The following is a 27,524-nucleotide window of genomic DNA, read 5'->3' as shown; positions in this document are numbered from 1 at the left end:
CCTGAATCAGCAACACGGCATCCCCGGGAAGCTTGTTAGAAATGCAGAATCTCAGGTCCCAGCCCAGACTCACTGAGTCAGAATCTGCGTTTTTCCCACGTGCCCCAAGAATTTTACCGGCACAGTAACATTTGAGAAGAACTGCTTTAGAATTTACAACCTGGTCTTTAAATTGTGCCGAAACATTGGCAAGGGAAAGGGAAGCAGGGAACCAGTCTTTCTGACAGAATGGAGATTTAAGTGCTGACAGGACGTTGGCACACCGGCATTTTCCTCCCCTTGAAGGGCACAGTCTCTTCCCTCTAGCTCACCTCCTGTTTCCAGACCTGCTTAGCTACTGAAGCAGAGTGAGATCTGCCAGCAATGACTCAGGGTGGGAGCAGGAAGATGAAGGGGGGCGTTCTTATTCTAGAGGAGCCACTGCGCCCAGACCCTTGGCCATTATCTGAATACAGCAGATTCACCCAGCGGCTGCCATAGCAGCCACATCTATGTGTATCTTGCTTTTTCTATTTAAAGTCAGCATCAATGTCGGGGCGCCTGGGTGGCTCATTTGGTTCAGCCTCTGACTCTTGGTTTCTGCTCAGGTCATGATCTTACAGCTTGGTGGGTTTGAGCCTCATGTTGGGCTCTGTGATGGTGGCGTGGAGACTGCTTGGGATTCTCTCTCTTTCTTTCTCTCTCTCTCTCCCTCTCCCTCTCTCTGTCCCTCCCCCAATTGCACTATCTCTGTCTCTCTCAAAATAAATAAAACTTAATAAAAAATAAAGTCATCATCAATGTCAACAGGTGCCATTCATTTAGTAACGGCTATTCGGGAAACTATGACACACTGGAGGAAATGGACATATCCATGGTAGTTGTCATTTTGATTTCAGAAATGTTAACATGGGAAATAGTTATGCTCCTGAGTCAAGGAAGTATGGGAGAGAGCTGTGGAGTGGTGTTCAAAAACAGCCAGGAGAAATATGGGTGTTGGAAGACAAGTTGGGTCAAATACTTAGGATGAGAGGGCCAAGGAAATGGTATGCAAGGAAGCATGTGGCTATAGGAGTCACATGGACAAAACATAAAGGTTGGCTCAGTTAGTTAAGCATCCAACTTTGGCTCAGGTCATGATCTCATGGTTCATGAGTTCGAGCCCCACATCGTGCTCTCTGCTGTCAGCACAGAGCCCACTTTGGATCCTCTGTCCCCTCTCTCTGCCTCTCCCCCACTTGCACTCTGTCTCTCAAAAATAAACAAAAACCATTAAAAATTTTCAGAAAAACATAAAGAGAGGAAGAAATGTCTGGGTTGCCAATGGCCTCATCAAGCAGGCTTGAGTTAGGAGCTCAAGACCATTACCAGCTCTATCGAGGCTAATAGGCACCTCTGTTCCACAATCCATTAACACTTGTTCATAGGTTTTTTTTTTAACCAAGTTCTTTGATAGGAATAACTCTTTCTTTCTTTCTTTCTTTCTTTCTTTCTTTCTTTTTTTTCTTTCTTTCTTTCTTTCTTTCTTTCTTTCTTTCTTTCTTTCTTTCTTTCTTTCTTTCTTTCTTTCTTTCTTTCTTTCCTACAAAACTGTTAAGAAGCCCTATCACCTGAAAATCCATACTTCAAATGTAGGGAAAAATAGTTATTATCTGCATTACAAGTGGATTTTTCAACTTACAAAATAGTTCAGTGGAATTAAAAAAAAATCTCTCATATGTTCTACATCAATTAATATTTGGGTGAGAATGAGAGCAAAGCTTCAATTAAATGTAATTCAATAAGTCTTTATGGGTTATCTACTTACTATGGTATTAAATATAAAGTTATTAAGATTTCATTGCAGTGGAAGAATTTTTAAAAAGGAACTAAAAGAAACTATGAAATTTTAATTTTTCAATGAGAAGATAATTTGAGTCACAAATATCTGACAGCCTCATTTTTTAAAAATAGTATACTGGGTTAGGTTCTGGAATATCCTTGCAAATGATTTTATTGCATTAATTTTCACAATTTCCCTTACCTGCATACAGTCCTCTAGTGGGATCCCATTGACCTAAGGATAAAATTCAAATCTGGTCCCTAAGTACTGCTTGGGGTGGTTCTCCACCTGTGTGGTCCTTTCCCAAACCTACAGTGCAACAGTATGGTCCTTGACATTCCAAAATCCACGGTCCTGTCTCCAGCCACTGTGCTTTTCATTGGTTGACAGACATCACTGATGTCATATAACACTTAATTCACGGAGCCTTGCACAGCGCCTGGGCAGAGGGAGTGCTCAATAACATTGCTGATGGACTGAGGAAATGAATGAATGAATGAATGTAGATCCACTAAATCTTTTATAGAGCTAAGGATCTGTTTCATTTGTTCTCTTAACCTGGGAGGGGGGAGAACAATATTTAGCAGCCATTTGTTTTAGAGTCAGGATATTGACGTGAAAAGAATACTGGGCTTGGATTTGGGAGATTTCCAGCTTTTACCCTTGCTAGTTGGGCAACCTTAGCCTAATCATTTACCCTTCTGCATTCTTGATCTGCACGAGAAATTCAGCTGAACCCGCTCTCCCCTGGCTCTAACTTTAATGGTCATCATTGTCCCCATTCATTTTCTTGATGGAGTGTGTATAGTCCCCTCCCCAATTCCCACCTGTAACAGTTCTTTATATTTCTTTTTGTGGATGCACTAATAGCCAGCAACCTGTGTAACCATGGGAATGTAGTTCAAAACACAGCCTTCATTTCGGCCAAGGCTGAAAGGTAAACACAGATGGGTAACAGAGCAGTTCAGAAAATCAACCACTTTATTCATTAGGCCATCTGGTCATCCTTTACAGTGTCTTTCTGTACAATCATTAGGAAAAGACACATTAGAAACTGTTCAATTTCACAGCTGAATTTTTCGGGCCAAAGGTTTCCTTCCTACAAGGCTGGACACTGGTAAATTACTAAAGCATTTTCGAGGGGCATGTTGTTGATACTGTAGACAAATACCTGTCTATGCTCATGATCTAAATTTTGGATATTGATATTCTGGAGCAACTTGAAATGATTACGGCTCTTTCCATAGCTGTCTTGTTTTTGCCTCGCGAAGCTCTCCCTAGTATGGCTAATAATATCATTACCAATAGATGCTTTAAAAATTCCACTCAGCAGTGTGAGAAATAGCACCTAATGAGCATCTCACTTGCACCCCTGCTTACCTTCTGCAGCTGCTTCTGAACTTAATATCCCTGTACCTTCCTGTTTCCTTTTGATCACAGCTGCTTCCTATGCTTGAAAACACCCACGAAGGCGCAGAACAGACCCCCCTCTTAACTTCTCCACCTGCTGGTCAATCCCCAAAGATTCCTTGAGTCCAATTTACCAGCTGCTCTGCCCACCTGCAGCCCCGCTGAGGCGTGCTCCGGCAGCCTCCTCTCCTGGTGTCCTGCCCTATTTGCCAACTCCCAGCCGGTTCCCCTGTCCAACTCCTCCACCCTATGAAAACTCGGGCCAACCCTATTTCTGGCCTGAATTAAGAAATTCAGAAATTCCGTATCAAGTGGCAGCAGCATTGGGCAGCCGAGTGGAAGGATGGGAACAGAGCCATCTCTCATCAGGAGGTCCCAGTGGGACTTTTCGAGGCAGGGAACCTCTGAGGACACTTTCCTGGTTGTCCCTTGGTCATTTTCTTTTTCCCTTTCCCTTCCAAAGAGCACATCAAAAACTGTTTTTCTCCAAGGGTGAGAGACATTACAGTCGGACTTCCTGTTTAGCTTGTGATGGAGAAAACAGAAAGCCGTGCAAATTTAGCTGCAGATAAAAATAGCTCTGCTGTCTTAAAGTCATTAAGCGAACATAAAAGGCTCTTTGTGGTTTCGGGATATCTGGAACCTGGCATCTGTCACCATTCCTCTGTCCTCGTCCAGAGGCGAGGCATTCAGAACGAGGATTCCATGCTTAATGGCACCTTGAGAGTAAGGGCTCCCAGGTGCCCGTCAAACCTGTCACTCTGAACAGCTGTGGCTAAGTGACGCCTTGTCCCTCCGCCCTCCGTCGAGTTCTGCATAAACGGGTCTGCAGAGTTGTGCCGGGGGAAGGCGTCCAGGGCTGGATGCGCACTGCCCCAGCCGTAGCACCATGAGTCACCCTCACCTGGCTTTGCTGTGTCCATTCCAGCACTCCTCTTCGTTGGACGTGCCCGCCGTCATGCTCTCATCTTTGCAGATGGTGTAGGGCAACGCCGACCAGACCTTTTTAGAGAGCTTCAGTTTCTCTTTTATGTCTGTGACCTGATCAAGAAAGCAAGGAAAGAGAGTGAATATTCTCCCCAGGCGTTGCCCGTTTCTACACAAGGACACAACACAGGTGGAGGTTAGAGAATCTGTGCTAGGACTAGAATGAAACTCTATCGGTTTTAAGGGAGAGACACTGAGTTGCAGGATTTATTGCGAAGGCAAGCCTCCCTACCTCCTCCTTCAATCTTCCTCTAGCTTCTGGCAGAGAGTTCTCAGGTAATTGGCTTTTTGTTTTCCATCTTTTCTGTCCTCCCATGCTTTGAATTAAAAACTTGCGAAGCGTCTCAACTGGCTCCGGGTCCCTCTCTGGCTGGGAGAAATAGGTATTCCCCCCTGCAAATTCCCTAAACATATTCTTTAGAATTCATTTGCTCGGATGTCACATAAATGCACTGAAACAATGCACCAAGAGATAAAATGCTTTTCCCAACGGTCTATTTGTTTCTGTAAGAAATAAATATTGTCACTAATTTGACTGCTGGTAACCTCCGCTCTTAACCAATTGACAGGTCCATATAGCACACTCTTGGATGGTGAGTGGCAACCCAAACCCACTTAAAAATCTCTACAGCCAGAAGAGAAGAGTCATTCCAAATACAGGTAAGTGTAAAATCCACAGCCCTATGGATGGATGGCAGGAAAAAGCTTAGTAACCCCATCTTTCCTGTTTTCAGGCTCAGCACTGACTTTTCACCTGCAGAAAGGGTAAAGACAGGGATTCAGTACCATTTTGGTTCCATAATTAACATCTAGTTTCATGCAGTCACACCCCTGACTTTCTATTCTGCCCATGTAAACATTAGGAAAGTCTATGGATGGTTGAAATGCATCTGTTAAGGGTTGAATTACGTGCCCCCCCATTTATATGCCGAAGTTCTAACCCTCAGTTCCTCAGAATGTGACCTTGTTGGGACGTAGGTTTTTTTTTCTCGTTTTTCAGAGGCAAGGGAGTTACAAAGAGGTTATTAGGATGGCCCTAATCCATTATGACTGATGCTCTTGTAAAAAGGGAAACGTTGGACACAGAGATATGTCTAAAGATAAGACAATGCAGAGAGAAGTAGGAAGAAGAAACCTACCTATAACCAACGAGAGGGACCTGGAAAAGAACCTTCCCTCACAGCCTCAGGAAAATCCAATCCTTCTGCCATCTTGGTTTTGGACACCTAACCTCCAGAGCCATGACACAATAAATTACTGTTCTTTAAGCCACCTTGTCTGTGTCATGTTGATACAGCAGCTTCAGCATACACCCACACAGCATCGTAGAAGGGACAACCACTGAGATTTATATATTTGAGGTCGATAGCCTTTGGAAATAAATTATACTATGTTTACTATGGATGGAGTGTAGCGTTTTACAAAAAATTCCAAAGCTCTTTTGTCAGGTTTAAGAGTGAACACAAAGGAACATCAGATCTCTGTCCCAGTCATGTTTCTCAGTAGTTCCAGATTTATATGGTCTTTGGCCCTTGCTTATCTGTGATTCTGATGATGACTGAGGCTTCAGTACTGAGAAATGTCTGCCCATCCAGAAAGCGCTAAAGATGGCCAGAGTACTGAATCGGAGAACCCGGTACATACCCCGATGTTACTTTTGTTTTGGAGCACGAGAAGAACCCATAAGCAATGACATTCCAAGAAGCAGCTTACACACAGCCATGGTTTAGGATGGCCTAAGACCTGCACCCTCTGATTTCTGCCATTCATGCTGACTTTGGTCCATGGGTTCCCCTAACCCCTGGCTCTCCTGCCAGCCAATCTGACTGGGTAAGGACATTTGCCATGAGAGCCCGTCCTTTTCTGCTGCCATTTGGGGCACAAGTGTGGGTGCACGTTGATATTTGTTTTTTATTTTTTGTTTGAAAGACATGTGGCCATTTCTATACAGCCATAGGTGGATGTACATTCTGTTTATCGATTATATGAAAACACAACCCCCAAAAGCCAACTAATAAATGTTGAAAGACTGACAGAAAAATCACCATTCTGCAACTATCAGAGTTATCATTAATCTCAGCAAGTATTATCTATAGACGCTGTTGTGGGTTGAATTTTGTCCTTCCCATAAGATGTCAAAGTCCTAACCACAGTACCTGTGAGTGTGACTTTATTTGGAAATGGGGCTGTTGCCGAATCAGGTAAAAGTGGAGTCATTAGTGTGGGCTCTAATCCAATACGACTTTGTCCTTATAAAAAGGGGGGATTTAGGCAGAGACACAGATATACACAGGAAGAACACCATGTGAAGATAAAGGCATAGATCAGGGTGATGCATCTACAATCCAAGGGATATCAACAATTGCAAGAAAAACAGTGGATGCTAGGAGAGAGTCAAGGATTCCATCACCATCCCAGAAGGAACCAACCCTTCTAACACCTTGATCTTAGGCTTCTAGACCCCCAACTGTGAGACAATAAATGTCTGTTTGAAGCCACCCACTTGGTGGTACTTTGTTACAGCAGCCCTAACAAACTGGTACAAATGCAAAAAACACTGGGCGAAAGTTTGATGGAGAATAGGATGTTTACACAATCTCCAAGTATTCCCCACAGAATACTCATTATTACAAAAGGAAAACTGGTCACTCTACAGTGCAAAAACTCTGCAGGCCCCCACCTTAACCAAGTGATCAAAGTAGTGGGACACAGTGATATTAGGTGCCTCTGGATGTGAGGTGACAAGAAGGACACATCACTTACGTAGCTAAAATTCCTAACCCGGATCCAATCATGAGGACATGTCAGACAAACACAATGTCCAAGCTGATGGACGCTATGAGACAACCAGCTTGGATACTCCAAATATGTGAGTCATAAAAGACAAGGGAGGGCTGAAGACGTCTTCTAGATTAAGAAGAATAACAGACATGGTATTCAAATGCAGTGTCTGATTCTGGATAGGGCACTCTATTGGAAAAATAATTGCCAGAAAGGATATTACGGAGATAGTTGGCAGAATTTGAATATTGACTTTGTATGAGAAAATATTGTATTGGTGTTTAGTTTTCCAAATATGAGCTTATATTGTGGTCATGTAGGCGAATGTCATGTTCTTAGGAGATACACGCTGGACTATTTAGAAAAAAAGGGTTATGGTTCCCACAACTTACTCTAGAATGATTCAGGAATCATCTTCATCTTCATCATCATCATCACATAGATGTATAGAGATACAGCAAGATAGAAAATGTGGCAAATTTTTAACGGTGAATGAATCCAGATGGAAATATATAATTTTTTAAAACAGCGTTTTTTCAGTACCTTTGAATGATTTTCAAAATAAAACATGTCCAAAATAAATCCCTCACTTGATTTGTCCCACAAGGTGCCACATCGGTGTCCCTAACCTTTGCAACCTGGGACACTCCTTAGCCACTCGTTCTGACTGTTCTCAAACACAAATCCCAGAAAAAGCACCAGGTATTACATATTCACCACTAATTCAGAAAACTATCACTAGCTTCAGTACTAAAGTACTGTCAGGTGTATCTGTCCCAGAATAAAGTACACCAGAAATGACCATTCTCTCCTCTGCTTACTTAATGCTAAAAATCCCTCCTTTACACTGTGGGAATCTGAACCAAACATATGTATTTTGAGACAGAGAAAGTCTAAGACGGCATGACATCCCACAGGTATCTCCTCTTTTGAGGTTTTCAAAATGTAGCCGTGTATGTTGTGCTGCTCATTCTGTAAACCCCACTCAAGCATTGTCTCTTTCAAGGAGCAATGTCTGGCCTCCCAGTTAGCTGGATTCAACTCTCTGTGTCCACAGTGCCCTGTTCATGATTCTAAGTACTGATTACTCCAAGCTTTTGTAATTGGCTTGCTTTTCTGACCCTAAGACCACGTGCTTCTTGATGCAAGGACGGGGCTCCAACTTGTCATCCTCAGGGCTTAGATGAACCAGGTGACCAATCACTCCAGTTTGCCTGGGACACGGGGGAATTCTAGGACGCACCATATTTGCAGCGCTAAAACCAGGAGGTCCTGGCAAACCGGGACGAGTTGATCACACACATCTTAGCACAAGGTAGGTGCTCAGTGAATGCTGATCGGGAAAATAGATTTAATTGCCCCAATCTGCTACAAGGCCACAGACAGTCTAGCTAACACAAAATCGTGTGGTCCCACGATGTGCACTCGTGTCGGAAAGGCGGAAGCAGAGATGGGCTGTATCTGGCTAAGTGAGGAGCATGTGGGCCCTCTCTGAGTTGTGACAGGACATTTTGTAATCAGGTCGTGTTCACTCTGGCATTTCAGGAGCCAGGCGTTTCCACCGTGCGATCGGTGGACATAACAGCAAAACAGCAACGAGAGATGTAAATGCTATTTTAACATTCTGCATGGAAACATCAGCCAATTCACTTCCAGCCCAAGGATGCCGATGCAGACAAGTTGGAAAAAAGGGACCCTATTAGCCACCAGGGACGCACATGCCTTTGATTCCAAAGAATATCCGAATGATGGCAGTTGGGTTTTTTTTCAGTACCAAGCAAGTGTTTCAATCCTTAGGCTGTTGAGAAATATTTTCTTGTCGTCTCTTATTTTTATTTCTGAATAATGTATGTGACCACTTTGCTGTAGCTCCAGATCTGAGTTGTTTTTTAAATTTCTTTCCTGGAAATTTAAGTGCACACAACAGTGAGCAACGCTTTATGTTAGCATGAACTGTTAGTAAAAAATGCGTTACTGAAGTAACAGTGAATCCTAATTCGTTATACAAATCTGATGGGAACAAAGGGCTGGGGTCAAATAGGGAATTTACAGCAGTGCCTTTTCTCTGCCTCCCACATGAACCATTCCAGGACAAATTAATTTTTTGCACATACTTGCCACCTATATTTACCATTTGTCCAGTGTTACATTCGTAGTGCTGTAATGTTAGTAAATACTGGTAATACCTGAGTATTAAATGTTTTGCATCTGTGCCACCAAGAGGTTTTGAAAGTTAACTTCTGTCACATTGCAGGGCTCTCATCCAAATACTCTGTTGGGGACCACAGGGAAAACATGACCCTCTTCTAGAACTTATCTGTCTGGAGTTTATTCTGATTTCTGACAATTTCAACTCCTGGCACCAGTAAAAGCATAGACTCTTCATTGAAGGCTCAGCAGAAGGTCCATGAATAGGAAGACAGAGGTACTGTTTTCATACCCATCTGTACAGAATTGCCAAATTAGACAAAAGATGGAAGAAACTGACAAGATGGGATGATCGCTAAAAACAAAGGGATTAGCAAAATCAAAGAGCAGAAAGGATAATCTAAGGACTGGTGTCTGATAATTTCATTTAAAAAATGGTTTTGTCCCAAATATCTAACTTGAATCCAGTTTACAGGAAATACTGGGGATACAGGGACAAAGTAAGTAACACTATAAATAAATGGTCAGGCATATTCAGTGTGTGGGATATAATATAAGACAACCAGCCTCGACTCTTCAAAAGAGGTAAAATTGTAAAAAGCCAAGAAGACTGTTCTACATGAAAAGAAACTAAAAATGTAACAACCTAATGCTATGTGTGGACCTTTACTGAATCCATGATTTATTTGGAAGAGGTAAGTACTCAGTTTGAGAAAGAGTTTTGAGACAATTGGTGACTTCTGAATACAAAATAGACAGTAGATGATACTATTGAATTACCAATAATATTCTTAAGTGTAATCATGGTATTGTGTTTATGTAGGAGACTATTTTTGCTTTTAAATTTCTTTTTAATGTTTATTTATTTTTGAGACAGAGAGAGAGCATGAACGGGGGAGGGTCAGAGAGAGGGAGACACAGAATCTGAAACCGGCTCCAGGCTTTGAGCTGTCAGCAGAGCCTGACGCGGGTCTTGAACTCACGGACCGCCAGATCATGACCTGAGCCGAAGTCATCTGCTTAACCGACTGAGCCACCCAGGCGCCTCTATCTTTGCTTTTTTTTTTTTTTTTTAATTTTTTTTTTCAACGTTTATTTATTTTTGGGAAAGAGAGAGACAGAGCATGAACGGGGGAGGGGCAGAGAGAGAGGGAGACACAGAATCGGAAACAAGCTCCAGGCTCTGAGCCATCAGCCCAGAGCCTGACGCGGGGCTCGAACTCACGGACCGCGAGATCGTGACCTGGCTGAAGTCGGATGCCCAACCGACTGCGCCACCCAGGCGCCCCTCTATCTTTGCTTTTAAAAAAGATTTATGTCGAAGCTTTTTATCATGATGAGGTCCCAATAGTTCATTTTTGCTTTTATTTTCTTTGCCTTCGGAGACGTGTTGTGTAAGAAGTTGCTGTGGCTGAGGTCAAAGAGATTGTTGCCCATTGTCTCCTCTAGGGTTTTGATAATTTCCTGTCTTACATTGAGGTCTTTCATCCATTTTGAGCTTATTTTTGTGTATGGTGTAAGAAAGTGGTCCAGGTTCATTCTTCTGCAGGTTGCTGTCCAGTTCTCCCAACACCAATTGCTAAAGAGACTGTCTGTTTTCCATTGGATATTCTTTCCTGCTTTGTCGAAGATTAGTTGGCCATACATTTGTCGGTCCACTTCTGGGTTCGCTATTCTATTCCATTGTTCTTTGTGTCTGTTTTTGTGTCAATACCATACTGTTTTGATGATTATAGCTTTGTAGTAGAGGCTAAACTCTGGGATGGTGACATCTCCCGCCTTGGTTTTCTTTTTCAACATTATTTTGGCTATTTGGGATCTTTTGTGGCTCCATACAAATTTCAGGATTGTTTGCTCTAGCTTTGAGAAGAATGCCGGTGCAATTTTGATTGGGATTTCATTGAATGTGTAGATCGCTTTGGGTAGTATTGACATTTTAACAATATTTGTTCTTCCAATACCTGATCATGGAATGTTTTTCTATTTCTTTGTGTCTTCTTCAATTTCTTTCATAAGTTTTCTACAGCTTTCAGTATTCAGATCTTTTACATGTTTGGTTAGGTTTATTCCTACGTATTCTATGGTTCTCGGTACAATTGTAAATGGGATTTATTTCTTGATTTCTCTTTCTGTTGCTTCATCATTGGTGTATAGAAATGCAACCGATGTCTGTACGCTGATTTTGTATCCTGTGACTTTGTTTTTTACTTACTTGAAAATAGCAAAAAGAGAAAAATCAATTATCATTGAGTCCACATGAGAAACATATGGATGTTCATTTTATTTTCTTCAACCATTTCAGTATTGTTTGAAAAAGTTAAAAATAATGGAAAGTTGGGAAAAGAAGTGAGACGTTGTTGTCAGGGCACATGGTATTTAAGAGACTTGCTGAATTCAGCACAGGGCAGTGACTGACTCAAAGCAGCTGGGAGATGACTGTGAGCTTTCACTGGGCTAAGGCACTCACACGCAATCCTCAATTCTGTCGGTGCTGACATATTATCTGTCGGTGCTGACATATTATCGTTACGCCCTTTTGCAAATGGGAAACGGGGTCTTTGAGAGGTGAGGAAACTTGCCCTACATGTAGTAAATGGTGGACATGAGACTCAAATTCAAGCGTAGGCTTCAGAATTGTTACTCTTCACCACCACACTCGAGAGGAACATGTCCTATAGCCATGGTCTCTGGAGCATGGATGTTGGGTTGGTAGTGGAGATATATGTACATCCCTGGGGTGTGCAAGATGATTCAATGTAATTCAGGATGAAAACATGAGAACTTCTATCTCTGTTTTTTAAATATAAAAATGTAAGAGGAATTAAGCTTTTCTAATATTCAATCTATCTACAGATTGCTAGGTCTCTTAATCAGTCCATCTGGCAATGGCCATTTCTCAAGTATCCTGTGGAAACAGTAAGAGTTTCAGAGTGGAAGGGGGCTCACAGTGGTAGCTCTCTCTTCCATTATCTTATTCCTGGGGTGTTGAAATCTATCACGGTTCACATGTCCTGGTTAAATGCACTTATGGATTAGATTATGTAGTTTTAACTAATTAAATGGACGAGTGACTTAAAATGACTTTTGCGAGAAACTTTGTATCTCTTTCATTTCAAACAGTGCGAGCACAAGTGAACAATATTAAAATGGTAGGCTTACTCTTGATACATCTGCAACATTACAAGTAAAACTAATAAAGATTCTTTGTTTTACTTCTTCCTTTAAAATTTGCTACTTTTTGGGGCACATGGGTGGCTCAGTCGGTTAAGCGTCTGACTTCGGCTCAGGTCATGATCTCACGGTCCGTGAGTTCAAGCCCGTGTCGGGCTCTGTGCTGACAGCTCAGAGCCTGGAGCCCGTTTCAGATTCTGTCTCCCTCTCTCTGACCCTCCCTTGTTCATGCTCTGTCTCTGTCTCAAAAATAAATAAACGTTAAATTTGTTTTTTAAATGTGCTACTTTTTGCATACCTTTTACAAGTTATAGAAAATATATTAGTTCAGTAGTACTTATATATAATTTATGAATAAATAGTTATTAAAGGGTGTCTATGATTCTGACTTTTGCTGATAGAGATGTGAGATCAAAAGAATTTGGAGCTTGCCAATCTATAGCCTGGGGAATGACAGGATATATTTTGAGTCATTCGATGAAATCAGTTTGACGAGGTAGGAAAGTGTATCATGATTCAGAAAAAGTTCCATTGCATTGATTAAATAAGAAAAAGGCTTTTGTTGCTAGCAGTCATTCATTAAACAGTTCTAATGTGCCCTCTCTAAGTCAGGTTTTATGCTATACTCTGGGGATACAAATATGGCCAGTACCTAGTCACTACCCTTGCAAGGCTCCTAGCATCCCTGTGTAGGAAGGGGTAGAAAGACATGAAGCAAATATGATGAGGTTAAGCAAAGTGCTATGGTAGCACTCATATCAATTTGCCCGAAAATTTCTGGGGAAAACTATGTTTCCTCCCAAGCAAATAAGTCTTTGCTGATATTTGCTCTTTTGTGGCCACTGAATCTTGCCATGGTGATGATGAGGAAGCTGGATAATTAGTCATTTCCGTGCAGAGGGGTTAAAAACAGAAAATGCATCATGGTCCCCCAAGTTTTCCATTCTGACAATGGGATGGTTTCATCCATGCAGAAGCCATTGCTTTTAGCCACTGCCCTGGTCTTCAGCTCCTCCTTTTGCTATGGAGCATCTGTGATTTCCTAACTCCCAGGGAATATCTGCTCTGCAGCAGAGTCAGTAAACAGTGCTGTGTGTGTCTTGGATACTTAAGAAATATTTGTTGAGTGAATAAATACATGAACAGTGCTGCCGATTATCTGCTAAGGGAAGTAAGATTTCAAAAATGATCGATTATCTGCCAGCTACTCCCTTCTGGACTTTCCTTTGGAGAATAAGGAAGACATGGACAAATTCTGCTGGCCTTCCAAAAAGAAGTGCTTTCCCTTGACCTGATTATCCCCTGAGCAAGAGTGGGATCTCAGATGGCCCCTCCAATCCTCTAATTAGGATTCTAGTCTCTTGTCATCTCAAATGTCATTCTAGGTGTAATTTACACAGGTATGACAGAAGAGCCTTGGAGATCTCAAAGGCAATGTTGGCTTGGGGAAAAAACTATGAGAGTTTAAGTAAAAATGGAATGAATCCTATCTTAAGCAGTCTTTACAATCCTTATAAAGACACACTATTTCCAGTAACTTCCCTTTGGTTTTCGAAGCAAGTGACCTATTAAATGCTGATTTGGGGTGTTTGAACTATTATTACCTTTGTCTCCCGTGTGGATCCTTTGATGGGGCACATTTGATCTCCCCCAAGAGACTTTTCCCATGGCCGTCCGTCTGCCTACCTGAGGCCCAAAGTCCATCTATACTGGACCTTTTCTTTCTCCTAGATCTTCCCTGTGAAGTGTGAGAAGTGAACCGTGAGAAGGCCACCTACTGTCCTCCGTCAATCACGCCCACACCAAAATTCACTCCCCTGGGTACCTGTTGTGTGCACCTGGCCCGATGCCTATTTGTTCACGATTTCAGAAAGATTCCAATGTACCTATTTCATCAGTATGAAAACATAATGTAACTGGATGTAAATAATATATACCATATCTTTAGAAAAAAGATGGTTAATATTTAAAGGGCTATACACTAAATAATACATATTGAGGGGGAAAAAACAATGTGAATATTTTATAGGCTGAAGGTCATTTGTTAGCTTGGGAAAACAATCTGTTTAAAGAAACGAAGTCAGCCTCCCTTTTACCTCATGCGCAAGGCCACTTTACTTGGTCAAGTTAAGGGAAATTCACAGTGCATAATACTATTCTTGCAACCCGAGAGTTTAATAATCCAATTTCAGAGATCGTGACCTCGCCCAGCTTTACTCCAGAAAAGAATGATCATTTATTACAGCACCAAGTTCAATTCACGGTGTGAGCCTGCATTAGAATTCAAGTCGTGTATGTTCCTTCAGTGATCAAACAGAGGTCTGTGAATGAACCTGTTCACAACTTCTCACACTCACTTGAAAACACATACAGACTGTCTGGAGTAGAATATTTAAACTTCTGAAGTCACGGAGGGAATACTAACTCTTCTGATGTGGCCAAACATCTGTAAACGCAACCCCCCCCCCCAATATTCTTGAGGAAGTAGGGGTTACTAATGCCACTTGACTCAACGAGGAAGCTGAAGACGTAAGATCTGCTCAATCCAGCCACTTGATTTATGTTCAAGTCTAGATTCAAGTCCCTTCTGCTGATATCGTTTTCAGCATCCTATTCCCTAGAACTTCAACTTCCCATTTCTTTTGAGTGTGTGAAAGTCTTTATAGTGTTATTTTTCATGTCTCAAATTGTTTACAGGGTAATGTTTAGGGAGGTCCTGGAATGCATGGAGAAGTCACTCACAACATGTTTCCTTTCAGGAAACTGTTAGCTAAGTTTCGGGGATGACATTAGGGTCCTGTGGAACACAGTTTGTCAGTGAACCCAAAGCAGACTTTGGCCACATGACACACGAAGCATTGTCCTGAATGCCTGAGTCACTATACCACCTAAAACCAGCCTTACGTTCTGCGTTTTCACAGACATTCCCAAGGAATCCAATAATAAGTTCTGGTCTATTACCATGTTTTTCAAAATATTACCATATTTTTTGAAAAATATTACATACCTCTCCATGTGGTGTGGTACTTTTTACATTACTCCCTAAGGAGACAAACACACATGTATTTTGTAGGAAAAACTAAGAAAGATGAGAAAACCATTAGGAAGTGAGAGAATCCTTGAAGTTCAGAAAGACAATGCTTAGTTTTGTTGAGTTTCTCAGGGGATTGGGAATTGGACGAGAAATTTAGAGGCTGTGTCATCCCCTCTGGCTTCAGGATTGGAGTTTCTTGAGTACGTGATGACATGGTAGTAAGAGCATGACCCTGAGAAGACAGATGAGGTATTTTTTCTGGCAAAGCACTGGTCTTCATGGTGGAATAAATATGGAAAACCAGAAATAGCTTCCTATGTTGTTCAGGTCAGATTTTTGCAGCCCATTTTAAGAAAACAATACATTTTCAAATACTCATGTTTATACCTCATGTTCTGATTGTGCCTCATTTCCTGCGGTATTACATTTTAGGCAAGTAGGACAGTAAGCATTCTACATACCTTGGAGATGAAAGTCTGACACTGAACTAACACTGGATTCAATAGTGAAAAGGAAAAGACAGGGAGACATTAGGTCTGCAGAAATGCATATGAATCAAAGTATTATTTTGCACAGTGCATAGTGAAATTGTGGTACTGCTTACTTCTCAAGTGTGAAAACAGAAATAATTTCAAGGAGTGGTTTTATCATTGAATCATGAAATTCGGAGGCTCAGCGGAGCTCCCATTGTCCAAAGCTTCTAGGGCATTCTTGACAGGTGCTCACCTAGACTCATATTTAAACATTTCCAAAGATAGATATCAGTGCCTAAAGAGGACTTGAGATTTGCTGCCTGACCCAGAGTAAGTCACTTTCCCTCTTGAGCAGTTCTGTGTATCTTTATAGACAAGGCTTGACCACAAAGCGTAAGCATATTCTTGTTCTTCCTCTTGTGACTGACATTGAGACTGAGCCCCCAATCTTTTTGTTTGCTTTGCTTTGTTCTTTGTGATTTATAGCTAGTTTCAGCACCGAGAGTGGATTCTGTTTTTCTCTGACCATCACCTGGTAAATTCTCCTTTTCCTTCATTTCTGACCTTGGGGCTATCCAGTCATCGCTCTCTCACTCTTTGCCCTTAGCTTTTGAAGTCAGCTTTTCCTTCCTTGATTGTTAACTTTGTTCTCTCTCATTTCTCAGGCATTATCTGGGTAGGGTGGGCGCAGACATCCCCAAGGAGCTTTCCCTGATCCAGAGCATGTATTGTGACAAGTACTGATTCTAAACTAGGTTAATAGATATGTGGTCTTCATAAAGCAGGAAAGGAAGATCTCAGATGCAGTCTCAAAAGAAGAGAATGAATTCAGTATTTCTAGCAGTTATGTAAGGCATGTTAAAGCCATCAGGATATTTAGTAACACTGATCTGTTTCCACCACCATCTTTTCTATCGCTATGGAATGAAAACTTTTAGCAATTCTTTGTGGTTTGAAGAAGAGATTTCCTCCACTTTCCCTTCATTTCCTAATGTCAGTAAGATCATGACAATGGCCTGGGACTGATCCCTTTGTATAGAATTGACCTGGACAAAAGCACTGATTCAGAAACCTGTCAGATAAAGCTTATGTTTAATAGCCCAATTTTGCCTATGTGAAACAAAGATTGATGTTCTGAACATCCAGTCTTGGTGAAAAAATTCTGATTCTTTGCCAACTATTACTTCCTCATAGGGTCTTTGACGATACTCAGAAAATCCATATAGAATTTCTACTTCTACTTCTGATTGACATAATGCCATGATTCAGTTAAGCACATAACCACCTGAAGTTACTCCTAAAATATGGAAATTTCATCTTCAGGGAATGAAATCCAGGACATTAAAAGAATTTCTGCTACTTTAAAAAAAAGGGAGGAGGTGTAGCAAAATATTACATTTTGAGTTTGGGCACTCCTGAATATTTTAGAATTCATTATTTAATTCCAAATGATTGAGGCTGTATTCTTTCATGCCGCAGCTAAGAAACAGATGTGTATTCTTTCTCTGAAGCCACTGTAGATATTTGGAACTTCCCAGGGAATGAGAAGCTTACCCTTGCTCACCTGAGACTGCAGTAATTGTGCAGGACCTTCTTAAGAAAGTCACTGCAAATGTGATTCCACCCACCAGTGAGTGTGCTTGCAAAGATGTTCACATATTTGAAAGGTAACTCAGATACAGCACAGACAAATATTCAGAAAGTGGTAGGTGGAAATCAGATGTATTGAAATTCTAAAGTCCTTTAGGGTGGAGATGGGTCACCCTAAATGTCTTATGGAGTATGTAACAAAAGGTATATAAATCTCCTTAAGGCATGTGTGATTTCATTTATACTTAATTATGTAGACTTGTACTATGCGGTAGAACATAAATGATATTTTTGCACCCATTGTGTTACATTTTTGATCTAACACAATGCTCTGCCTTTTCCTTCATGAATCGAATTGGGAATTGCTTCAAGTTTAATTGCCAGTGATTTTGGCTTAAGGGATTTTGAGGAACAACAAAGTGAGATACTAATAAATGCACCCAAGAACATAGATCTGAATCATTAAGACCTAAGGATGTCTATGAACTCTACTTCAAACAGAGAGTCTATACATTGGGAAGAGAAGAGCATGATTTAGTGGATAATTCTTTCTGTGAGTCTCAGCTCTAATGTCCCCCAAAGGATTCCTCCTCTGACATCCATAGTCACTCCCCAGTATGTGCTCCAAGAGATCCCTCTGGTTTTTCCTGTCATAAAGATTTCCCCATTTATTGTAATGGGTCTTCCCGCCTGGACTGCAGGTGACATAGGGGTAGGACCTTTGTGTTCACCACATCTTAGGAGATGGGTGTCCCATCTGGCACAAAGCCTAGTTTATAATAGTACTCAACAGATAGCAAATGAATGAATGAATGGGTAGATAAATGAAGTAGAGTAGGCAGAGGGTAAATTTAAATTCTGAGACTTCAAATTAAATTGTAAGTGAAATTTAAATTCTAGATGCTCTTACTTGCAAAATAACTTATTGCCATAGGGAGGAAGGTCTTTTTTATAAACTTCCCTATTTCATGGAGAAATGGTTGCTCAGGGTCTATTTATGGGTAGTCAATTCAATCACACACACACACACACACACACACACACACACGTTTAGTGTCCACAATATACTGGGCACACAGTGATAGATACAAGATGGTCCTGCCTTCAAGGAACATACTACCCAGTAGGGACAGGAGATTTACATATAAATAAGCACAGTAAATCACTCATTCGTTTATGGGCTGTAGGGCAGAGTATGATCAACATTTTATTATTGAGTAGACGGAGGGATCAAGGGAAGCTCCAAGGAAGAGGTGACAGTTGAAATGCGACTTAATGGATGAATAGCATTTTGCAGGTAGAAGACTGGGAAAGAGCTGTTTTTGGCAGAGGGACCCTGAGTGGCAAAAGCTCATAGATGTGAAGCCTCTTCAGTCAGGGAGAGAAGTGCCCAGTGCTTGGAGATGTGTTTGCTTTAACTGTAACTTTGGCAAAGTCATAGAATTTCCCTACAGATTGGTTTCAAAATGGAGAAAGTACCACCTTCCCAACTATCTTCTTAAAGATTTAATAAAGTTTAGTAAGTTTACATATTGCTAGGGCACTTGGAGCTGGGAGTTCTTAATGCACAGAAATATCGCCATGGGGACAGATGGCATAGGGTGACTAAAGTGCACTCTTTCTTGGAAATCAAGTTCTTATCCCTGTGAGGTAAATTACCTTTTCCTGGGAACCATCTGGTTACCTTAAAGATCCAATTTACCCCATGGAGCATCAATGAGGGGTGCCATTTACTCCTGTTATGATTAGACTCCATGATATAATTGCACTTGACTTTCACCTTTATATCTTAAGTATCCAATAACCTAAATAGGTTCTCTTAGTCTCCTACAAGCAGCAAGGATGTCAGAGATCCCCCTTTGTAGCTCTAGTGGGAGAGAAACAACCTTGTGAAATGGCAGAATGGCCTTTCTGGGCCAGAAAGCAATGAAAGTTTAAAGCAGCAATATCCAATAGAAATCGCATGCAAGTTGCATGGGTGAACTACGTATGTAATTTAAAATTTTCTAGCAGCCACATTTAACAAAAGTAGACCGAAGCTAATTTTAGTAACATACTCTGTTTAACCTATATATTCAAAATATCATTTCAACATTAAGAAATACGTAAAAATTTTAATGAGATATTTTACCATTTTTTGGTACTTGTCTTTCAACGTTCAGTGTGTATTGGGACACTTAGAGCACACCTCGATTCAATCTACAGATATCTGCAGTGCTCAGTAGCCACATGTGACTAGTGGCTGCCATATTGGATGGCACAGGTCTCAAAATCGAGTATGGTTTTTACATTCACAGCACATGTCAGTTCTGTCTATAGCACATTTCAAGTGCTCAATAGCCATATGTGGTTGGTGGCTAGGATGCAGGTTTAAAGTCCTTCCTTAGCATATCTGAAGTGAGGACCAGTGATGTAAGAGGGCTGGATTGTTTGAATGAGTTGAAGACACGCTATTAGCTTAACATTAGAGTATTCTGCACATCCTGAAATTTTGGGGGTAGGTTGCACATCAGATCAGCAGAGTTCATTTGCACCTCTCTCTCTCTCTCTCTCTCTCTTTTTTTATGCCATTCTCCCATTGTCCACTGTCTCCCCTTAACCAATTGCCCAAAATGCATAGGGAAAGAACTGAAGTTAGGTTATATTTGCAATTTGGCTGAGATCCAGCATATCCCCAGAATTATTTCCATTTATATAAATGGGAACATGTTGCGTTCAGGTTTGTGACATCTGCCAATGTCACAAAGATTTCTTGGCTTATGTTTGTTTATTTTACTGAAGTATAACAATCATCCAGAAAAATATACAAATCATATATGAAAAGTTTGAAGAATTTCTTCCAAGATACCAATAAAAAAAATCTTAAAGGTTTTTTCCCTCCTTCTTTTCACAAGATTTACTCTCTTGAATATTAATTGCATCAAGCCATTGATAATGCAGAAGCTATAGGTTACCAAAGAGCAGAGAGTACCTTATTGATTTACTGTAATTTTGAGTTATAAATTGCATATTGGCTCTGGGAATGTACATGCATTTTAAAGACAGAAGCCTGTCAAAAAGTTGAAAGAGAAGAAATTAAGTTCAAGGCAGCCCAGTATCATTCCACCTTTTCCTTCAGAGAAGTCCAGCCATACCTGTAGGTGGTTAGAGACAGTCTTCTACCATGGCCACCAGATGGCAGTGTCGTCCAATCTTTCCGCCCCTTCCGGCACTTCCCACAGGCTTCCCCGAAAATAAAATTGTAGATTGTTCCACTGCATATAAAACTGACAACCCTGTTATTTTAAACTTGAAACTGACAGGCTGTTATTTTAATGAGGTCTGCCAGAGCCAAGGTTAACCAAAGCTTTATTTCCCTACAAAATGTTAAGGCCATGGTTCTAAAAGGGGGATGTGAAATTTTATGTTATTGATACTTTCTGTGACTGTATAAGTTTTAAGATATTTTTCGACAAGTAAAGCTACATGACAAATATGGACATATGTTTATATATATAGACAAATTATGCATGAAAACTGGTTCAAATTTCTCCCAATGTGTCCTTTTGCTCTGGTATAGTTCACAAAAATTAAAAAAAAAAAAAAAAAACAACTTTTCTACAGTTATCCATTTCTGCCTATTTTGAAGCCAAAGTATATGTTTTTAGTACCTTGACTTTCTAGCTTAATGAGTCAGAGGAAAATTCAAAGCTATTTTAATCCTATTAATATTCCAAAATGAAATCAAGTATTTAGCATTTGATTCTTTATTTCTATGAAAAAAAAGCTTAGATCCAGAACAGTGAAATTCAGTTAGAAAGGATTTTCTTTTATAATAGGTACTTCTATAATGTGTGGTGGTTAATGGCATTATAATTTATTTCCTTTCCCTTGCAATGCCTTTTTATGTTGATCAAGAAAGTATCTAAAGTCAGTTGCTAACTGTGCCAATATTAAAAACATTAGTAACTATGTTTTCTCAAGTGATTTTCCTAACACTTCTTCCACCTTTTTACTTGCTCCACGAATTAATTTCTAACATTTAATGAATCGTCCTGTCTCAAGTAATGAACGTAGATCCTGCAAATAATCTAGTTCCACATTTACAGAACTTCCTTTAAATGAATATCATAAGCAGGACTCTCGTGATCGACCCAAGGCCTGTCCACGAAGAGACTTAAACTCAGGAAAAGCCATGATTTCTGAAAGCAGGCCTCAAATAAATAACTTCATGTTCAGTTAGTCGTTGGTGGCAATGTCAATTCAATTCACAGCTACTTAACGCAAACCTACCAGGTATAAAGACCTGTGCCTCGTAGACCAGGCTTACCAAACTCAGTAGGATGCTGTCTGGGTCCTCTAAACAAGCTACATAATTTGCAGAGCATGATGCAAAGTAAAAATGTGGGGCTTCGTGTTAAAAAAAACTGAGAAGAATTTCAACCCGGCAGTAGCAGAGCATTAAGTCAAGCGAGGGCCCTTCTAAACGTGGGACCCTGTGCAACACCCGGGACCTGCCTTGCTGCTCCTGGGGGAGCTGTAGTCTAGTGGGGTTTCCCTGATCTATACAACCAGGAGGTGCGACAGATGCTGATAACAACCACTGGTAACGGCTATTACATACCCAGCAATAATGTCCCTCTTACCTCCAATTTGCACAAAAATGTAGAAGGGTTGTCATTGGTGCCTTCACTTCACAGCAGGATGACTGAGAATTGCAGTTCCGTTGTGACTGAGACGTGATCTCCATGGCAGGCACCCCATCAAACCCATCACTCACACCTCATTGTGTAGTCCTCGTGACCCCACCCAGCAATGTGAAGACTGAGGCTGTGAGAGGTTAAATCACTTGGCTTCAATCACATAGCAAGGAGAAGGGCTGGGTTTGAACCTGGACAGCTGGGCTCCAGAGCCTGTGTGCTAATGCTTCAGGCCATGACAACAGAACTGACCAGCTGGAGTGTTTTAATGCTTCCTAAAAGCTGTGTGGACTGTTGGTAGGTCTCACTCACTTAAAAAATGTTGGAACATATATTAGAGGGGGGCACAGCGCTCTGGAAATCCTTGTACTCCCCTCAAATGATTAGCCCATGAAAATTTTCTACACCTTTCCCCACACCACTATGATTTGAGCTGCCCTCCAACGAATTTCCTAATTATCAACCTTTTCTAACACTGCCATGGTTAGAGCAAGCCTGGAAGTAACTTCCTAATATTCTAGGTGTTTTAAAATAATAACCATGATTACAGTAGCCCTCCAAACAAATGCAAGACTACCCATTTTTCAGTCTAATATTTTAGACTCCCCTAGGAGGTCCAAAGACAGAGAAAGAACCAAAATGTTGTTTGCTGGTTACTCTTCCGGTTTTGCACAACAGTGGGTTATATCTTTCTTGAATATATCTATCTACCTCTCTGTCACCTATCTTAACTATCAGCAGAAAAAAATCATTTTCAGCTGGTGCTAAGATCATCTTAGATGCACACCCAAGATCTAGGCCATTCCTCCAATACGCAAGTGTGAAAAAAATAAAAGCCTCAAAAACTCCTCTTGGCTTTACAATGGGAAAAGTGCTCTTGTTCTGGATTTTTTATTCATAGGGCTGCATGGACCAGCTCGTCCCGTGGGTTTCCATGACAAAGGGAGAATTTCCCCATAGGGCTACATATATAGGTTGGAAATCCAGCCCTACATATTTAATGGTCTGTATCTAACAACATTGCATTTGAAATCCTCTCCTTGAGATGATTTCTCTCATGAAATGGAAAGTAGTAAAGAAAACAAAATTTTCACCACCCTGCCACAGGAATCCATGGAGACTTGCAAGAGCTTTGCCTTTTCCTATTACACTGTGCTTGGGAATAAGGTTGGAAAGCCAGACGGTAAATCTGATTCAGCCAAATCCCAAGCACTCAGAGGAATTGCCTTTTTATTGCAGATAAGTATAAAAACAGTATGGGAGGCACACTGGAATCTTAAAGATAAAATGCCAGGGGCTATCTGTTAATGGATTTGGTAGCTAAGCTGTGGTACTTAGAGAATAACCCTTCATCTCCCCCCCCCCCCAAAAAAAAGATCTTAGCCAAAAGGACCTCTGAATGTAAATAATTATGATGGTGATTGTGTTGAGTTAGCCTCAATCTTAGGTTACTTTTCTGTCCTTTATTTGCAGAGTTCTGCTTTATTCCCAGAGCCCGGGGAGCCACACAGCACTATCACTCCAGCACCCCGAGTCTTTGCTAAGAGGGACGGAACCTTAACCTCTCCGGTTTTTCAGCCGAATTAATAAGATTCGCCAATTTGATCTCGGTATTTTTCTCATTAGGGGCTATTTCTGAATTTTGGTAATATGCCATCGTGATCCATCAATCACGAATTCCAACATGTTCCGTTCTCTTCATTCTTTTTACTACAATAAAGGGAAAATTAAATAGCCTTTTGAAAACAGTTTTCATTTCCCTTCAAATTATTTTCTGTGTGGAAAACCAACTTTCTTCTTCACGTCAAAGCGAATGTCTTTGACAGACATGCTAACGTCTTTTTTACAGACATTCAAAAAGGCTCAACCCAATTTCAACTTACTTCCTGTTCCAGTAGGTAGGGCTTTTCAAGTGTTTCCCCCAAGACGGCTGAAAGCGGGGTGTTATTGATGAGAGCGCCTGAATGAGGTGCGCCACTAAGTTCCCCTTCTTCATTATTTATATAGTGGAGAGCAAAGCCCAGACTTCGAAGGAGCTTGATGTGGGTCGGAAGAAGTGACCTTTTCCACAAGATGCTGAGAAGCCTCTTCACTTTTGTTTGATAGTTTTTTTTTTTTTAACAGTCTTTCCTGAAGATAGAGTCATAAGACACAGGCTTACTAAAATATGACTTCAAAAAGGATGTTAGGAAAACATAATGCGTATTCTGGGGAATTAGGGAAATACCCTGTGGTCTTTGAAAGGAGACGAGTAGGGTAATCAAAAGTAGGTAAGGCTGATGTGGTGCTGGGGTCACCTGTACCCAGGTGCTTGCTCAAAGTGCTGTATGTACGGCCTCAATCACTAGAGCCACAGCCTGGCGATCTGCATTTCTAAGGAGTTATCTCCCCACTCACCCCCAACACATGCCACCCACTCATTCAGAAACCAGAAAACTGAGACCTACAGCGCTAAGGAGTAGACTAGGTGATGTCACCAGGGCACATTTAGCCCTGTGACTTTAACTTTGTTTTCTTTCTCTGAAAGACCTTTTAATTTGCAGATTTAATCTAGCTTTTTACGTCTCCTAAGATGTAAGTCAGGGTCCAAAGAGTTTTCACTTCTCAGATGGTAAGTCAGGGTCCAATGAGTTTTACTGCAGTAATTAAAAATATATGTATTTCTTTACCTTTGTGTTAGCTTAACTGTTTGAATATGCAATACTACTGCCACTACTTAATTCATGGTCCTTCCTCTTACAGGGCAAAAGGCATGGCTGTATTGTTGTGCGTGTCCATGCAGTTAGTCAACCAGCGTGTATGAAGGACCTTCTCTGAGAAGCACTGGGGTTACAAAGAGGAAAAGGACACTGTCCCTACATTCGAGGAACTTTTCTCTTTTGGAGAGGTATAGACATCAAAACAAATAGTAACACCATGTGATGTAAACATTGATAGAAATTGGGTGAACAGGGATAGAAGCTTGAGTGTAGAGGGGCTGGTGGTGGGTTTTTTCAAGAGCAAAAACCAGTGACCCAAAGTTGACTGAACTGAGAGCAACTGGAAAAAGGTCGAAGTACTTAAACCCCAGCCAAAGGGGATGAGGGGTGTTGAATCACGATCCATGCAAGTAGACACATGGTAGGATCCACTTAACCAGAAAACCAAGGAATTTCCAGGGAGGGTCCAAGAAGCGAGGGTGGCACACTAAAGACCTCGGTATATACACTTGTCTGAGAGGACTACACGTGCCTTTAACTAAAGGGCTCTTCACATGGTGTATTCACACCATGCCATACGGGTGATACATGCTGCTTTGATGGGGAGCATTGCCAAAGAAGAAGTAGCAGAAGGTGGAGAGGCATGGAAAGAAGGTCCTGGGTCTGCCAGCACCAATGGGGCCGTGGAGAGAACCCAAGAGAGGGGTTCATATGTGGCCACTTGAGCTGGCTCTTGAAGAATAGCAGAATGAGGAAGGCCAGTCCTCCTAATCAGAACAGCTCCACATTTGAAGGCTCATGTGGATTAAGCCCACTTAGCCTTTGAAAAGTAGTTTGGTGTGACTGGAAGATAAATATGTATGTTGAAGAAGCAGGATTTTTGGTCAGATAATGGGGCAGATACCAGCAGATGCTACATAGCCTACAGCGAGCAGTTTAGTCTCTATTCCGGAGCATCTGTTGAAGGGTGGTAGGGTGGTGGTACAGTCCAAGTGGGATCCAGAAGGATGTATATGTTATGTGCTGGGAAAGCCAGTCTGGAGCGGGCAATGATCTGGATTGATGACAAGTGGCCATTGGGCAGTGCCTTATTGTTCATACCTGTCATGGATTTTTAGGTGGCAACTCTATGACACATTTTTTATTTTAATTAGACTATGCTTCTTACAGAGCCCTTTTCCCTCGCTAAGTGCTTGCTCCCTTCCAGCTTAAGCCTTTGCCCATGTTATTTCCAAGAAGTCATTTTCCTCCACTGGAAGAGACCTCTCTCTCTGCCTATCCACAGCTTCTTAATCCTTTAAAGCAGAGATCATGCAGAGAAAGAAATTAGAGAAGTGGGTTGAGTTTGTTCATTTATGATTCATTCATTCATTCATTCATTCTGCATCTGCCATGTTCCTGGTACTGTCCTAGGTACAAGATTTGAAGTTGTGAACAACAACAAAAACAATACAAAAATTCCTCCCTTCTCATAGCCTACATTTTCACTAGAGAGTTCTACCAATCAACAGCTAAATCAGTAACATATATAATATGTCAGGCAGGGGTAAGCACTAAGAAGAAAAATAAAGTGGGGGAAGGGGCTTAGGAGTCTGCGTGGAGGCGGGTGAGGAGACAGGTTGTGGTTTTAGATAGGATGCTTATGGAAGGTCACACTGAGGAGGTAGTTGATATTGTAAGGAGGTAATTTCTGTTCTTTCAATAGGCACATTCAGATTAATATTGATGGCATAGAAAATCCTTCATTTTTCCAAGAAATACCCTCTCACATTTTCCTTGAAACACAAGTCTCTCTTGGACTATCGTTTTTCCACTTTGGATAGTATGTGTATAGGGAAGTATTTCTCTTACATAAGAAAGCAATAGTACATGCATGGAAATAAAAGGTGGCTGACACCTGGCCTGGGTTTGGGAGACAGATGGGAGAGAGGATGGGTCATGGGGCAAAGTGGGAAGACAATACTCCAAGAAAAAGGGTATCACACCATAGGGACACAGGGACCTCGAGAGGCAGACCTTGTTTTACAACAGAAATATATGGATTTGAATGTGGATTCTCTTGACTTTTAAACTCTCTCTCCACCTCTTTCCTTTTCATCATCACCATCACCTCCATCATCACAATCATCATCATCATCATCATCACCACCATCACTACCCCCACCACCACTGTGCTGGCTAAATGGAACACATCCGTACAGCTGAATTTATTTTGAGGGACGACAGTTGGCAACCTCTGCTTTATGGTTTCGTTTGAGAGCAGTCCCTGCCCTAAAGCCTTCCTGGAGAACGCCAAATCCTATCACTTTCTACAGTCTTTACATTTTGTGCTCATGTACTTATTTATTGTTTCAGCACTTGCCCTGAGCTTACTGAGTACCAGGCACTATGCTAGGGGACGTGCTCATGGTTAAAATACACCTTCCAGAACCTTTAATTAAATTCTTTTGCTATTATTTGTGCTGCCCATTGAATTGGAGAGTTTGGGAGCTGGAAGACAGCCTCAGAGTGAAATTTCTTTTGATCATCCTGTCACACAAATGAGCATTTTATTTTATCAGTATCTCGTGCATTTGGCTTGTTTATTGTTTCCTTTGGAGAGGCGCTGCCTCTATAAAACATCTTTATGCCCCTGGTAAGAAACAATATCTTGAACATTTTGGTATCTTTTGGCAGTTAGCTGAGTGTTGAACACATGGTAGACACTCACTAAATATTTTTTTCGGTTGACTATTGGATAATGGAGAAAGC

The 27,524-nt window shown here is 41.2% G+C and overlaps 1 protein-coding gene across 1 annotated transcript in view; it reads right to left on the bottom strand.

The window, feature by feature from the left end:
• The window catches only part of GPC6 (glypican 6), a 1,104,197-nt gene that overhangs the window by 19,162 nt on the left and 1,057,511 nt on the right, over positions 1-27,524 (bottom strand). Inside the window, exon 7 of the mRNA XM_015082430.3 lies at positions 4,116-4,252. Within this exon, the coding sequence (XP_014937916.2) occupies positions 4,116-4,252 (137 nt within the window). The remainder of the gene's footprint in view (positions 1-4,115; positions 4,253-27,524) is intronic.

The sequence above is a fragment of the Acinonyx jubatus genome, chromosome A1 (assembly GCF_027475565.1).
Source record: "Acinonyx jubatus isolate Ajub_Pintada_27869175 chromosome A1, VMU_Ajub_asm_v1.0, whole genome shotgun sequence".
Classification (NCBI taxonomy): Eukaryota; Metazoa; Chordata; class Mammalia; order Carnivora; family Felidae; genus Acinonyx; species Acinonyx jubatus.
Note: the sequence above shows the minus strand (reverse complement) of the source record. Positions and strands in the feature narration are given on the sequence as shown.